Source organism: Nelumbo lutea, chromosome 2 (assembly GCF_056320005.1).
Source record: "Nelumbo lutea isolate HS-2025 chromosome 2, American lotus-T2T, whole genome shotgun sequence".
Classification (NCBI taxonomy): Eukaryota; Viridiplantae; Streptophyta; class Magnoliopsida; order Proteales; family Nelumbonaceae; genus Nelumbo; species Nelumbo lutea.
Genome location: NC_142685.1, coordinates 28,473,568 through 28,488,818, shown reverse-complemented (window position 1 = coordinate 28,488,818; position 15,251 = coordinate 28,473,568). Strand labels below are relative to the sequence as shown.

The following is a 15,251-nucleotide window of genomic DNA, read 5'->3' as shown; positions in this document are numbered from 1 at the left end:
TCTCCAAGATTTAGAAAGGGAAGGATTCCTGCTTGGAATACAACAACTGTAATTGTTTGATCAAATGTTTTTTTTGGTAACTGTTTGATCAAATGTATATTAATTCTTCCCTAAACTTCCCTAAATGTGTATTTCTTCAACTAATCTGGTGACTGGTGGTTCATAGATGTGTACAACTCTAGTTTATATTTCATTAATCATGTATCCATCTTCTATACAAAGTGTGGTTTAATACTTTAATTGCTTTCTAATACTTTTAAACCATAGATTGATTACTCAGATCATGAAATGGAGTGGGTTGACCCGAAATTGTACCTTCTCCATACATACACTTGATGGGTTTGGATCTTGACAAAAGGTCCACATTATAGAACAAAACCCCAACCCAAATCCAACTAGAATGCAAACAAAATTCCCATTATATGTGCATCTTCCTTCAGCATCCGGCCCGTACAGAAATGAGAAATCCAGAGTGAATGCATACTTACCCCATTCGGACTCGGACCTGAACATTCAAGCCCTAGATTCAGTAACCCAAAAAGATAAAAACAAACAAAAAGAGTTGATAATATATACTAGAAACAATTGGAGAAGAATAATGCATGTATGTGAAGCATTTGCCAACTAGCAAGATTTGGCAGTTGCTTTTTGGGGCCTTTGCCATCTTCACGTGAATGGTTTATTGTTTTTGCACTCCTCAGCGCTTCTATAAGAGACCCAAGCTTTCTCTGCATCCACACAATCAAACCAAGTGAAGATCAAAGGATCGAAGCAGCAGGAAGGAGATTAATCCAAGGCCATGGACTCCTCTAAGATCTCTGCGTTTCTTATCATTTGCATGTTCTTCATCTCCTCAGCTACTCCCATCCTTGGCTGTGGTTACTGCGGCAAGCCCCCTCCGAAGCATAAGAAGCCCAAGGTGAAGTCTCCAAAAGGTCCCATCACCCTCCCTCCCGTCGTTACTCCGCCGGTCACCGTCCCTCCGATCGTAAAACCACCCATTAAACTGCCGCCTGTTACCGTCCCTCCAATCCTGAACCCACCCGTAACATACCCCCCGGTGACTGGTCCTCCTGTGAAACCACCCACCGGAAAGCCTTGCCCACCACCGGCAAAGAAGCCGGAGACATGCCCAATTGACACACTCAAGCTCGGAGCCTGTGTGGACCTCCTGGGCGGGTTGGTGCACATTGGTCTGGGAGACCCAGTTGTGAACCAGTGCTGCCCATTGCTCGAGGGGCTTGTTGAGCTCGAAGCTGCAGTCTGCTTGTGCACTACTCTCAAAGTCAAGCTCCTCAACATCAACATCTACCTCCCACTTGCTCTTCAGCTCCTTGTTACTTGTGGGAAGACACCTCCTCCTGGTTACACCTGCACACTCTAGATCCAATAGTTAAGTATATATACGAGATCTCAAACTAAAATCCCTAGTCCCTGAGCTCTCTTCATGACTGTGATTTTCAACTCTCAACTCTCTCTTTTTGTAGTGTTCAATCTGTTGCACTATCAATCTAGTACTATTTCCAGCCTTTTCTTTTGATTATCACTGAAATGATTTCTTGAAGTTTCTAACTATATATTCACGTTTTCACTATACACATTTGTTACTGGTTATGATAAAGGAACTTTCTAGATCATTACAGATTTTAATTCGCTTTGATCGATCTCTTTCTCTCTGGGAAAAAGAGCATGAAATTACATGATTATAGTCTATGTAATCTGGTCTGCATTCTTTTTAAACTATTGATCGGTTTGATCTTCTCTTCTTCTCGGTGTTGGGGATGATTCACTCTTTTTCTTATTGGGTGCTACTGTGTTTGTGGATGCAGGTCTTTAGATTGATGATGAATGCTTGGACGACGGAATCGACATGAAAGGATGTCGAACCAACTTTTGCCTTCTTTTGCTTTTTCATCTTCTCGTTAATTTTTTTGTAGTTCCTTCCTCGATTGGTACCACTGATGTTTGCTTTTATAGTACACATTTGTTCTTATGCAATTGTTGTATGTGTGTTTTAATTTTGTATCAATGGAGCAAGCGGGATGCTTTTATCTTTCTATACAATTCCATTTCAGATTCCCTTTTGGATTGCATCGTTCCTCAGTATTTATTTACACTTCTCTATTGGGAATATGTAGACCTTTTTTTAATCAACTGTGAGCACGTGAAGTGGGTTTCTCATTAGGGAATCTGCTAGAGTTGAGACAACAATGATAATCTAAAGGCAAAGGTTAAAAAGAGAAATGTGATTAACTGGAGGTTTTATTCTCCACTAGTACTGTACTTACTACCTTTGCATCAATGACAATTTTGGCCTGGTAGCTTTGAAGTATGAGAGAGAGAGAAAGAGAGACTGTTGATACATTTGGATCACCACTGATAATCAGAGGGCGGCCAACCCATTAACCAGAGAGGCCAGACTACAAGGATTTGGCTTATCCATCAGATGATCCAGATCATGACATTCCTAATTAAATGATCTCATTGTGGACAAATTTTACCATTCTCAGTTCTGACCTAGGTCTCTGGTGTGGGACATAACTAGAGAAATACATGCCAGAATTTCCGGTGCTCATTTGATTAATGCTCTCTTGGTGGGTCCCTTGGAGTGCTCATTGTTGAGAGAACTTTAATTTGGCTGTCTGTGTTCCACAGCCTTATGCTGTCTACTACTGGAGTGGCTGAGTATAAGGATTAACCAAGAATAGAACGATTTCATCATTTCTACTTAATCTATTAGAATTCAATACCTAAAAAGAATCCACTAATTAGCATTAATTTGAGTGCATTATCAGTGGACATTACATGTTCACAACTGGGTCTCCAAGCTTGGCTGGGAAGAACATTGATCTGGAGAGAAAGCATCATTGTTAGGAAGCTAGAGAGAGTTTTCTTTGACAATTTTGGCTCTATTTTCATGTCTGATCTTTCATTATAATCACCCTTTAATATAGTAGTTTAGTTTGGTTATCTTCGCTTGTGGGTGTAGGGCATCCTACTACAAGCTATGTAATGTCCTTGTGCTTTGTTGTGTCTACTTCTCTTTTCTATTATTTTTCTCTCTTTCTATTTGGTACTATCAGTTTCTGTGGTCTCATTTTTCACTATGACTATGTATAGATTGCCAAAAATTCTAGGCATGCCTAATTCAATCAGAAATTATGAAAACTTGACTCACTTTTTCTGGCTTGAGAGAAGTAGCTTTATTTGATTAGATATTTGGGGAGGGAAGTATCCAATAACTTTGATTGTCAATATGCAATGTTTCTTTTTCAAGTAATATTATGTCCCAAAGCGATACTTAAATCAAAACCTCCTTTCTAAGAAGTGAGCACTAGCAAGCATGGTTTTCAAAACCGGACCGGACCGGATGGTCGGACCGGAAAAAAACCAGGAACTGGTCAGTTGATCGGTTTCAGTTTTCTCTAAAACCAGAAATTTGTCCAAAACCATTGATTTTGGTCAGAAAATAGCTGAACCAGGTGGTTAATTGTTTGAACCGTTCAAACGGTTTTGATCATTTTTTTTTTATTTTTTATGAACGGATTGACCATTCGGTTCAAATGGTCGGACCATTCAACCTGGTAACCGGACCCCTGACCGGTTCAGTCTCCGGATCGTTTTTAAAAACCATGCTAGCAAGATAAGTAGCAATACACCAGCTTCCATTTTTGCAGGTGGGATCAATTCATATACGTACGTGGTTCCAATCCTTTGTACAGGACAGACAGAGGAGTGTAAGGAGGTATTTGGTACAATGGCAATATTGCACTGTAGTTGCATTTTGGGTTGATCAATACAAATTTGTGAAAGATGTGTATTGTCACATCATACCATCTAGTGTCATTTATGATTGAAACGTCGTCAAATTTAACCTCTTAGCTAGGTAGAAAGAACAATATGTATAGGTAAAAAATTTTCTCATGCAAATTGCTAGATATTGATCAATTCAGAATGCAACAACAAAGCAACGCCACTGTACCAAACGCCCCTCTAAATTGGTGAAGCAATTGGCTCTCCCAGAAGGCCAGAACAACCTACCCCTCCAAACCCTAAATTTAGGGCTACTGTTGTAGAAAAAAATGAAATAATGAAATTTTACCCATTCCACCTTGTTTCTAAATATAGTTATTGATGCTCTAACATAGGTTAAGACGGGGATAGAGACACGATTTATTGTATTTACAATTTTGTACAATAATAATTAATACATAATCTCAGTATTTCCATTCAAAACCAGGCCAACTCTAAGAAATTAAAAGAAAGCAGATTTTCAATTTGTAAAATATGGCTACCCAAAAATGTAAGTCACGGTTCATTGAGGTCCAGATATCAGGTCTTTACAGTCTACACCTGTTGGTTAATGGAAGAACAATCCCAAGAAGGGGTGTGGTCCATATATATCTGACTAAATGCATGATCATTTACATGGAAAATAACATTCAGCCTTCCTTTCTTTTTTTCTTGATGAAAGCCTTTTGGCTGATTCCCCTAATCAACAAACCTCCGTTACAAATACTCTGACAACTCATCAGAATGAATGAATTCCAGAGGGGGAGGGACCATGTTACAACATGTTTGTGATCAACACCATAATTAGCTAGCCAAAGTGTGGGCAACCCTATTGTGAGCATATAAGCATGAGGTGTATTCAGTCAAGAATTACTGTCTGAATTCTGAAACTCTGAATTCACCAGGGTGGCGAAAAAAAACCTTGAATTGAAATGGTTTCTGCCAACCACTTTAGGGCTATACTGTTCAATACACTTGGCTCCAATAGCCATCCCTCCATTGGTGTTGGACCTGTCTATGCTCACTTTGATCAAATTTTGGGGAGGTATAGACCAGCTGGTGTGCTTTTGCCATTGAGGGTGCTTAGTTATTCGGCTATGTAGCTTGAACATTAATAGTTCTGTGATTTGTGCCTTAACACCAAAAGCTGAAGAGCTTATTCTGAAATTATTTAACCTAGCTACTAGAAGTGGAAATTTCTGTGTTTTCAAGGTATGGGTCCTAATCATCTGCTCCACCCCACTTCCCAAATGAGCAACACAGAATATGTGAGATGATACATGATGGCAAAGGGTTGGGACAATTCAAGCTTTAGCACATGAACCCTATTTGTCCCTTCTCTTGCCAGAACATGCTGTGTCTGTTGATGGGATGGCCCGTAGCTTGGAAATAATGTATTTATGTAGTTTTGCTCTGCATGCAAAGTTCAAAGACCAATTATTAAATGAACACCAGAAAAGAAAAGAATGAACTGAAGAAAGACCAATAATATTGATTAATGGATTAATGGACCCAAAATAAGGATTATTGTACAGCTTTTGCTGAAAAGATTTGTATATATAGACTTACAACATGAATGTCGTGTATCCTTCGATAAAACAAGGACCCGGTCGGTTCATTCAGAGAATTAGGACTAGCCATTAATGGGTTCCATCTACCAAAACTCATCATGGTGAGATCAAGTTTAATCATAGTAAATAAACCTTCTTATGTTGCTTTTCTTTCCATTTAACTTTCTTCTTCTTTTTTTTTTTCTTTTTGAATTAAATCATGTTAATAGTATGAAAAGAAGTGCAAATTATCAAAGAACATATATAATACTTGAAGAGTACTAATTTTCAAAAATAATACGGGACAAAAAAATATAATACATGTTTTTTATAATTTTGAAAAAAAAAATGTTTGCATGTAACTTATGTCAAATTTTTATTCCAAATTGTACATGAATATTGCTATACCTTGTTTATGATATTACTTATTTCATGGATATAATTGACCCAGAAGACAATGTAGCCCCACACAGAGTTGGACCTTAGGCGTTTAGTGTTTTTGTTTGGAAATTCAATCGGGCATACTTTTCTTAAAGTCTTGATTACATATCAGAAGCCTGTGGCAAAGAGATTTAAGGGTGGGAGAGGCAAGGAGGAACTTGAAGACTACTTAGCTTGAGGAAGCATTCTCAATCGGCTGAAATGATTCATTTCCCACCCAAAATATTTAAAAACCAAAATTTTGGTTATTTTGAGCCCTTAGACAATAATACGAAATTTTGTTATTGTTGTTGACAAAAAATTCAAGAAAAAAAGCTTTTATATATTTGAAAGCCCTAAAAACCATTAAAACTCGTTAAAAATAGAAATTTATCAATTCACAGGTTGGGTCATGGGCATGGGTGTGCACGCACGTCATACCATATCTTTTTATCATGTTTTGACAGTTTGTTTCAAATTTACTTAAACCATTTTGACTGTTTACATTTTTATTTTTCTGTCTTTCGCTTTGTATTTCTTCACGTTTCTGTGTCTTCAAATAAAGCCTTTCACACTGTTTGAAAGAAAATAAGCAAGTGCACATCTACTAGAAGTCTGTGGGCGATTTGCAGAGATCCAGTTGCACCATAAGGGGGTAAATAGGGCTTTAAGAAGAATGATCAAGTGGTATAACGGAGCCCATTCAAGTTGACAATTTTCTCAGACCACAATTTGCATCTCCAAAAGCGGTTCTACAACATTGCTGCACTCCGGGTTCGGAAAGCATAAAACAAGAAGTTTCGTTCCCTTCTCATTTACTAATTTTACAACATATTCTTTAGAAGTATATTCATGGACTTTGTTCCACATGAACGAATGACAATACAAACAGCTTAACTGATGAGGGGCCCCGAAAAATTGTCATGGATGGATCTATTTTCTCGTTTTTTTAATCCAAACTTTACTCTAAGTGAAGGGATGACCACCTTGAAATTTTATTAAATAGAACCACAAGAAAGGAAATAAGAACAAGGGAGAGGCATAGCCTGCCTTTATGTCCATATCTAATTTTCCCAAGAATAGCATCCATAAACTTTTCAACTAAACTTAAAAGACAAACATGATCCAGCTTGGTTTGGTTGAAATTGCCTGGAACCTCAACATGAGTCCCACCTTCCCAACTCAAGCCCAACCTAAGGCACAGCCAACTGCAACCCAACTTCAAATGGAGCTGGATCTGGATCAGCTAAAAGTAGAAAAGTGGAGAAAAGATTTACATCAAAAACGTGGACCACAAGATAAAGAACTTTGCTATCCTACGAAAAGGGGAGAGAGTATGTAACTCAGCAGAATAAAACCATATGGAAGAGTCCATGTTTTGAACCAACCAGAACCCTTGAGTGCCTTGCACAAATGACTTCCGGGCACAAGGGCTCTCTATTGCAGAACTGCTCCAATATAGATATGAATGGAAGAACTTTAAAAATAAGAGTGGTTAGGATTCAGTCAAGATTGTCAAATAACTCAAATATGTATATACATACATGATATATGCAGAACACTAGTTTTTTCCATTCTTTTTTCTTCATAAAAAATAAAGACCTCTGTGATACCCTTTATCTCCCCCTTTTAGATAAATAAATATAAGAATCAAATATTAAAAGTCATTATACTTTGCCTCCATGACATTCTCCACCAGCATCCCATTGTATGATCCCATCCCATCTTTAACCTGTCACTCAGGTTGGCTTAAGCTGCCATCAACATTGGCCATTCTTGGTCCCGTCATTTTTAATGTTCTGTGATTTGAGCATCTTGTTTAGTTTTTTAACCAAAAAATATAACTTATTAACTATTTAATACTTTTTTTTTGCTCCAACACAAGAAAGTTTCTTTGCTTCACTTGTAAAAGCATAGTCGTTTTAATACATGCACAGTAAATAAGATAATCCAGATGCTGACCAACAAAAAATAAAAGATTAAAAAGATAATCCTGGTATGTGAAAACTATCAAACTTTTGAAAGATTTATAAAGGGACTTTTTTCTCTGGACCCCGCTTCTTGTTAACACGTAATATTGATTGCATTTCACAAAAAATAGGAGTATGACGAAGACTTGAAATTTGTGTAGAATAGAGAAAAAACAACAGCCCATAGATTTGGCATGCGGGCAATAATGAGTTCAGATCTGTTCTTCACAAAGCGTGCCTCATACCCCTCACAGCACATCCCAGCCGTGTGTTGGGATGAATGATAACATCATCTAAAGGAGCTGGAATGCTCTCAAATTCAATGCACACCTGCAATGCGCTGTGAGGTTGGTGTGAAGCGCACTCGAAAATAATACAGAAGGAATGGAAGTAACAACCATATCCTCCAAGTTCCAATTTTAGATCTGCACCCATAACGTCCCACAGCACATCTTCGCCATGTATTGAGAACATTTCCCGATGATTTGAACTCCCAAGCTCCAACAGTTGGAGACAGACATAGTGAACCATGCTTGTAAGTTGTCATTCATGGGAAAATGTTCTTAATGCAAGTAGGTGAAGTGAAGTTGGTGTGAGGTGCATTCAGTGAGGAGCAAATCCAGATTCCCCTCCACGACCCCTTCCGGAATGCAGTACAAAGGCATACGAAAGTGAAATCATTATGGCAGGATCGTTGACAAAAACGAGCGCTTGGTTTAAACGAAGGGATGAAAAGTTTTCTTGGTCTCCCCAGTCTCACTTTTCTCTCTGCTCTTCCGGGATTGTCATTTTATTGCTGATTTTAAGGTGGTGACAGACCAAATACCAGCAGTCTGCTCTGCAGTCCCACCGTCAGCCTGTGAAAGTGAAACCTCTCTGCAAAACAACAGAAGACGTCATACCATGCAACAAAATGGTGTATATACCTGTAACTCTGTAAGCTTTCCTTTTAGAACATTCACCTGGGATCGTATTCATCCAATCCTGCTGCGTTCTGTTGTGGCCGGTCCTCAGTATGCAACCGTTCAATTCTTGGGTATGATCTTGGCCATTGTGATAGATCCCTTTAAAATTAAACCGAATCTAATACAAGCTTGCATACAGAGGTGAAAGCATGAGACGCTGCAATATAAGGTGAAAAGCACTCACTCTGCATCTGGTTGACGTGTAAAGCTCAATGTTGCATTAGTTCCTGAGGTGAAAGAAACAAGAAACGGAAAACAAAAAAAGAGAACAGTGAAAGATGGTTAAAGCCGTGAAGGCGCCTTCAAATAAGAGGATCAGTACTCTGTATGACACGATTGATTGCTATTTCTTCTGGCTTTTCTCCTGCTTCTACAACCAGAATAGAAAACCAGAAAAGAAAAGAAAAGAAAGGACTCTTGAATAGGAATTGACTTTGATTTTGCATTTGCATTTACTTTCCAGAATGAATATTTTTTTTTTCCTTGAGAAGAGACCGTATCTCTCCCCCCTTCCTTGTTGAATGCCAACTGGATTAGCCACTAATCATAGTAATCTGAATCAGAAAAAACTACACTTGAATCTGAAACGGGGGCATCTGCGGTAAACAAAAAGTGCCATGCCACCAAACCCTAAACATAGAAAAAGCTTATTCTACGACTCATCATATATATGTTACAGATATCCTAGGCAATTCCTTCGTCAACCTGGTAAAACTCAAACAGGGTGTTGGACTGGACACTTGATCAATTAAGGCCACCAATACAACCGTCAGGAAGATCTCTTCATGTTACACTGCTGGGACAAATCTGGCATGGCTGCATTGCTTCAACTTTGAGAGTGCTTCTTGTGACTTCCCTTGCAGGAGATCCACATAAACAGCTGTGACAACGGCCTTTGGGTTGTTGGGTAATGCAGATAGTGCTTCGGTTGCAAACCTCTGGGCCTGATCAATATCGCCTTGGATAATGGACATGGTGGCGAGATTTACATATAGGGTCCCGCGAGCCTCTTCTGGTTTGAGGAACACAATACCTTGAGATTCTTCTGCAGGTTGATTCTTGGGAGCCAGTGAACCACCATTTGCCTCTTCACCTTCTCCACCTTTCTCAACTCGCCACTTTTCTCTGTCTTCTTCACTGTATGGCAACTCAGTCTTCCCATCTGTAACATAGACTGACAAATGCTCAGCAGCTTCCGTTAGCCGATTCAAGCGGCACAAGGCCTCAGCTGCATATACATGACCTAGGAAAATGTATATCCTTGAACATTCTGGAAGCCTCAAAAGAGACTTTGCAGCAGCTAGTGCCCTCAAAGGATTTTCCAGATTCAACTCCACATATGCAAGGTCTGCTAGTACAGCTTGCTTGATCATGTTGTTCTCTCTTCTGCACATATCTTTGTAAGAAGATACAGAACTCTGTAAGGCAGTGTTGGGACTTACTCCTCCCTTTGGTTCTTTTGTGTCCCCGTTTGCATTCGCCGAGGCAGAAATTAATGTTGCATTTGATGTTTTTGAATCCCCTACCGACAAATTCTTGTGGTTTGAGCTCTTCAGTGATGAGGATTGGTTTGATTCATCTTCCTCCAAGACAGAATTTGATAAATCTGCCTTCAGATGCTTTGACTCAAATCTATTCAATAAATGTAGTGCATTGAGAAGACATTGCCGAGCAAATGGCATTGAGAGCTTTTGTTGACTATCACCACCCAAAAACTCATCATTCTCTTCCATAGAATTCAAATGCCTACTTCTCAAGTTCCCATCTTCCACAACTAGTTGCCTCCATTTCCCTTTTCCAATAACATGAACCCTAACCTCACCATCAGTGGGAGTACCATTAGATCTCAAAAGACCTTTCTCAAGTGCAAGTATACAGCATTCAGCCATCCGGAGCCATAGGAGGGGCCGACTATGGAAAACTAAACTGGCCTTCTGAAAGCAGCGTGCAGCAACTAAAGGTTTGCCACATGCCAAGTATTGCAGCCCACAGTTGTACACAATTAGGAGAGATTTATCTTGTGAGAAAGTTGAAAGCTTAAGAGGATTCTCTGACCGGAGTGACAAACTACATCTCAATGCCTTGGAGAAAAATACATTTGCAGTGTGGTCTTTCCCTAGTTGATGATAGATGCACCCTAGATTGTTGTTGAATATGCTTGGCGTCCCTGATTCTGTCCTATTACTTGATGTCATCAAGAGTTTGATTGCTTTACGGTGATTACCACGAGCAAACTCTAGCTGGGACTTTAAAAGCAATGCTGTGGAAGAATCTCTACCACGTGCTATGTTCATAGCTAGCTTAACTTCTCGTTTTGATGCCTTTAGGTTTCTAGTCAGAAGCAGAAGTCGGACCTTGTAAAGATGCAGCTTCAACTTTAGATCAACAGCAGGAGTAGGCCGATCAGCCGTCATTCTCGACAAATCATGTGATGATGGTAGGCTAGCTGGCCTAGGCCCACTAATATCCAGTGTTGACAGTAGAGATTCATAGTCAAGTGCCTCATCTGATAAGGTTCTCGATAAAGGATTTTGTGAGGCATTTGAATTGGCAACCGAATCTGAATTAGATATATCTGGAGCAGTTGAATTGCTTAGTGTGGAGGAAGATTTCACTACTGGATTTGAAGGTTGATGTGTGGTGTTTCCATTGTCACCTTGATTAGTCATATAACCAACACCAAAAGCTTTTTCAATGTAAAGAATAACATCCTGGACAATGAATCAGAACAAAATTGGTTGAGACAGGCACAAGAATAAAGCTCATAAACAAAAAAAAAAAGCAAGACACTGAACAGAGAGACATTTTCCCAATAAGAGCATTAAGAGTTGATTAATTTACCAAAGGTAAACTAAAGAAAAAAAATTACCCAAATAAAATAACAGAGAGCACAATCTCTAAGACATCTTGAGGAAAATATATAACAATGAATAACAATAAAAACATATCAGAGAGCACAATTATAAGATAAGGAAGCTAAAGATTAGATGATGAACTTTATCTTTAGTATTTTTAAGTGAACCAACCATCATAAATGTTTTTATATATGATTTCTAATGAAACCTTGAATACTAGGTTTTTATACTGCCAATAAACCACGATTTACTATTCACTAGTTAGCTGTAGAGCTGTAATCGGATCGGATTCGGCAAAATCAGACTCCTATCCAATTATGGAAAACTTACATCCGATTCCGATCCGAAATCCGATCGGGTTTAAATTCGAATCCTGATGGACTTGGATTGGGTTCGGATTTAATCCGACTCCGCTTTAACTTTTTTAAATACAAAAAATTAAAAGACTTATTTACTTTTCAACTTTTATATATAACAACTTAATGTAAATATACATACCGAATTTATTATATATAATATAATATATGATTTTTTATAGCTTTAAATATTATTATATAAAATTTATGTATTAAAATCAATAAATATTATAATATGATCGGATTCAGATTTTAGTCGGATCAGATGGAGTCAAGTCCGAATCCAATCCAATTACATAAAAACATAATCCGAATCTGAGATAATCGGATCAGATGTCAGATCGGGCCTTGTTGAGTGGAAATATCTAGGGTTCCAATCTCTCTCATTTATCTACACCTTGACTTCTATCTCCAACTTATCTCTTCCCTTTTAAATAACATATTAAATTCATCCTCTAACTCACATCTCTTCAAAGATTCCTCCCAAGATAACTGTTCCGTCTCCTCCTTATCCAACACCTCCATCTACATTGTTGTAGAAGCATTTTTCTACTCCACTCCCAAAAGTCTTTTTATTCCATAGATTTAGTCTCCCCTTCATATACTACAATTTCTTGTGGAACCTAAACCCTTTCCAAAGCTTTAGCCACATGTTCTCAAATCTTAAGGGTGATAACCTAATTTAAACATTCTCTTCGATCAACACAATGGGTGGTGATCCAAAATAGTTCTAGTCAAACTTTTGCTTGCATTACTACATCCAAACCCCAGCAAAGGATGTTCCACCAATACAAGTTATTTCTATTTATCCCTTACATAGCCAATTCATAAGTTAGGCTACTGGCTGATTTGTATCCATATTCCATACAAAATGTTCTTGATTCCCTTGCCATCTATATAGTGTTTCTTTCATTTTGTATCTATATTTCCAAGAGCCAATATCAAAATTTGTAAGCATTACCCATTCTTAGACCATACTAATAATACCATACTGCTACCGCTAGTAACTTGACTCTTGTGAAATCACTGTAACAGTGTAACCTATAGGTCCAAAGAAAATAAACATAAAATCTCCAATGACTATTCTTGGAAAACACCACCAAAGCCAGAAATGGTTAGGTCACTCGAAGTTACCCAAGCAGCACCCATCAAAATTTAATTTCATGTAGTGAGGTTTTTAGAGAAATCCAACAAAAGCAACTAGTGGATCTACCTCTAATTATTTCATCAAGAAAAGACCATTACCCAATGTTGGTCCCAGTATTTGTGGTATTGGCCTCTTGGGTAAACATCTTGAATATTTTTGTCCAAAGCACAACGTTGACACAAATGTTCTCAATTCTAACATTTCTTTTCCCTCAAACTATCGACAAGATTGTAGCTGCATCCCTTCACATCTATACAAAACCCTCCCTCCCATTTTCAATGGAGAGGAAAAAGAGACGCCAAAAACACTATCCACATCCCCTAAGGGATTCCACCTGCATCCAAGAGTAAGAACTCCCAAATTCTAGATACAAAAGGATAGCAGATTAATAAATGGAAAATAGATCAACAACTTTCCTTGCATAAGAAACACATTTTAGTTTTGATTTAAAAAAAAAAAAAAGGTAGCACAAAGGAGAAAAAATTCACAAATGTTGATTTTCCTGTTAACTACCTCCCAATAGAAAGGTCATTTTTTGTGGTACAATGCACTCCAAAAGGCCTTCACAAAAAAGAAATGTAAAAAGGGAATCAGTCCTTAAAGGTCTTGAAGAAAGTTGCACAAGTAAAAAAGCCAGAATGGTTTTTGGAGCAAATTCTATAATTAGATTTAGATCTATCAAAGAAAACTCCTTCCAAAGATCCAACAAGACCAATGACTTGAAAAGTTTCCAAATCCGTAAGGCTCTTCTCAAACCTAAATCCCATGTACACCCTTGATCTGATAAAGAAACATAATGAGACAAACTTATCTTTGTATTGAGATAGAGCACACAAACTAGGAAATCTCATCTTTTAAAGGCAACTTTCTCTACCAAAGATCCTCCCAAAATCTAGTTCTTTTCCAAGAAGCACAGCATAGCTAATATGTTGCAAAAACACACCTGAGTGAGGAAATAGCTGTCCAGAAGAAGCCAAATATGTTATTGTAATTAGACACGAATCCCAACCATTTCTCATCGATTCAAGGACAAAAAATAAAGTGTGTCAAGATTATCTAAATCCAATAGAAAAAACACAACCATTTCATCAAAAGAGAGGAACTTCTCAAGGCCAACCTCCCCATCCCAAACCTTCAGCATTCCTCTTACATACCATGTTAGTGGAAATTTTTTTAGTATAGTTTCTCACTTAACATAATTCACCCAATTAGACTAATAATTGGATTTTTTTCTTATTTGGGTAAGCCCCATTCAAGAAATCACGTAGATATTACCTTAATTACATCTCTGCTAGGGGTAGAGAAAACCTTTTGATTCTGATTCAGAAGTACAAATGAATAGATTAAACTAAGTATCATTTTTCTACAGAATTTTCCTTTGAAAATTCTGGTATATAATTCCCTTTTTGTTTGAGAGAAAACCAGCAAATAAATAAACTTTTTATACATAACAAGTAAATAGGTATCATAAATAGTCATATTTCATAAATAATGCTGCAAATGGCCTTTAAATTTTGTAGTTATGTACATTATCATGCTGTGAGGAACCATAATCAGCCAAGTTTCATGAACAAGGCTGTAGTTGTCTACCTCACATAAAGTAATGATTTTCGGGGTCAAAATGAAAGAAAGAACCATAATTAGCCAAGTTTCATAGACAAGGAAAAAAGGAAAAAAAAAAAAAAAAAAAGAAGAAAGGAGAGAGGAATAGAAAGAATATGGTCTTCCATCTCATGTGGGAAGCACAAGGAGTATCATATTGAAGGGCTGTAGGAAGAAACCAAGATTCCCTACCTTCCTCTTCTTTTCTTTTATGCTCTCCACACCAATCTTCTTCTCTTTTCTCTTCCCACTTGTTTCTTAGTGCTAGAAATCCTGCAAATAAATTAGTATTAGCCAACAAAATGGCATTAAACCCTTCTCCTTGTGGGAGAGGGGTTTATATAGAGGAGGGAGGTAGTTAAGTAACTCTCCACCCCTCTCTTCTTAGGGTGCCAAGTGTCACCCCCACTTAAAATGGGTTAGGGAGGGAAAAGAAAACTATTCCTTCCTAAGGTGAAAAGTGTGTGTCCCCCCACTCAAAGTGAATTAAGGAGGGAGAAGAAAACTCTCTCCCCTAGGATGACATGTGTCCCTCCCACTTAAAGTGATTAGAGGAGGGAAAATAACTCTCTCCCCCCAAGGGTGACATGTGCC

General features: G+C 38.0%; 1 protein-coding gene and 2 long non-coding RNA genes across 3 annotated transcripts in view; 1 reads left to right on the top strand and 2 right to left on the bottom strand.

Annotated features, from left to right (window-relative positions):
• Nucleotides 1–761: 761 nt before the first annotated feature.
• On the top strand, nt 762–2,057 carry LOC148869468 (uncharacterized). Its single transcript, XR_016107408.1, has 2 exons — nt 762–1,392; nt 1,830–2,057. It is a non-coding gene; the product is annotated as an uncharacterized LOC148869468 (long non-coding RNA).
• A 5,709-nt stretch (nt 2,058–7,766) lies between these two features.
• On the bottom strand, nt 7,767–8,832 carry LOC148869467 (uncharacterized). Its single transcript, XR_016107407.1, has 2 exons — nt 8,695–8,832; nt 7,767–8,608 (listed from the first exon to the last, which is right to left on the bottom strand). It is a non-coding gene; the product is annotated as an uncharacterized LOC148869467 (long non-coding RNA).
• Nucleotides 8,833–9,114: 282 nt separating this feature from the next.
• The window catches only part of LOC148869465 (uncharacterized), a 28,280-nt gene continuing 22,143 nt past the window's right edge, over nt 9,115–15,251 (bottom strand). Inside the window, exon 6 of the mRNA XM_088970706.1 lies at nt 9,115–11,408. Coding sequence (XP_088826832.1) covers nt 9,486–11,408 — 1,923 coding nt within the window. The 3' untranslated portion in view covers nt 9,115–9,485. The remainder of the gene's footprint in view (nt 11,409–15,251) is intronic.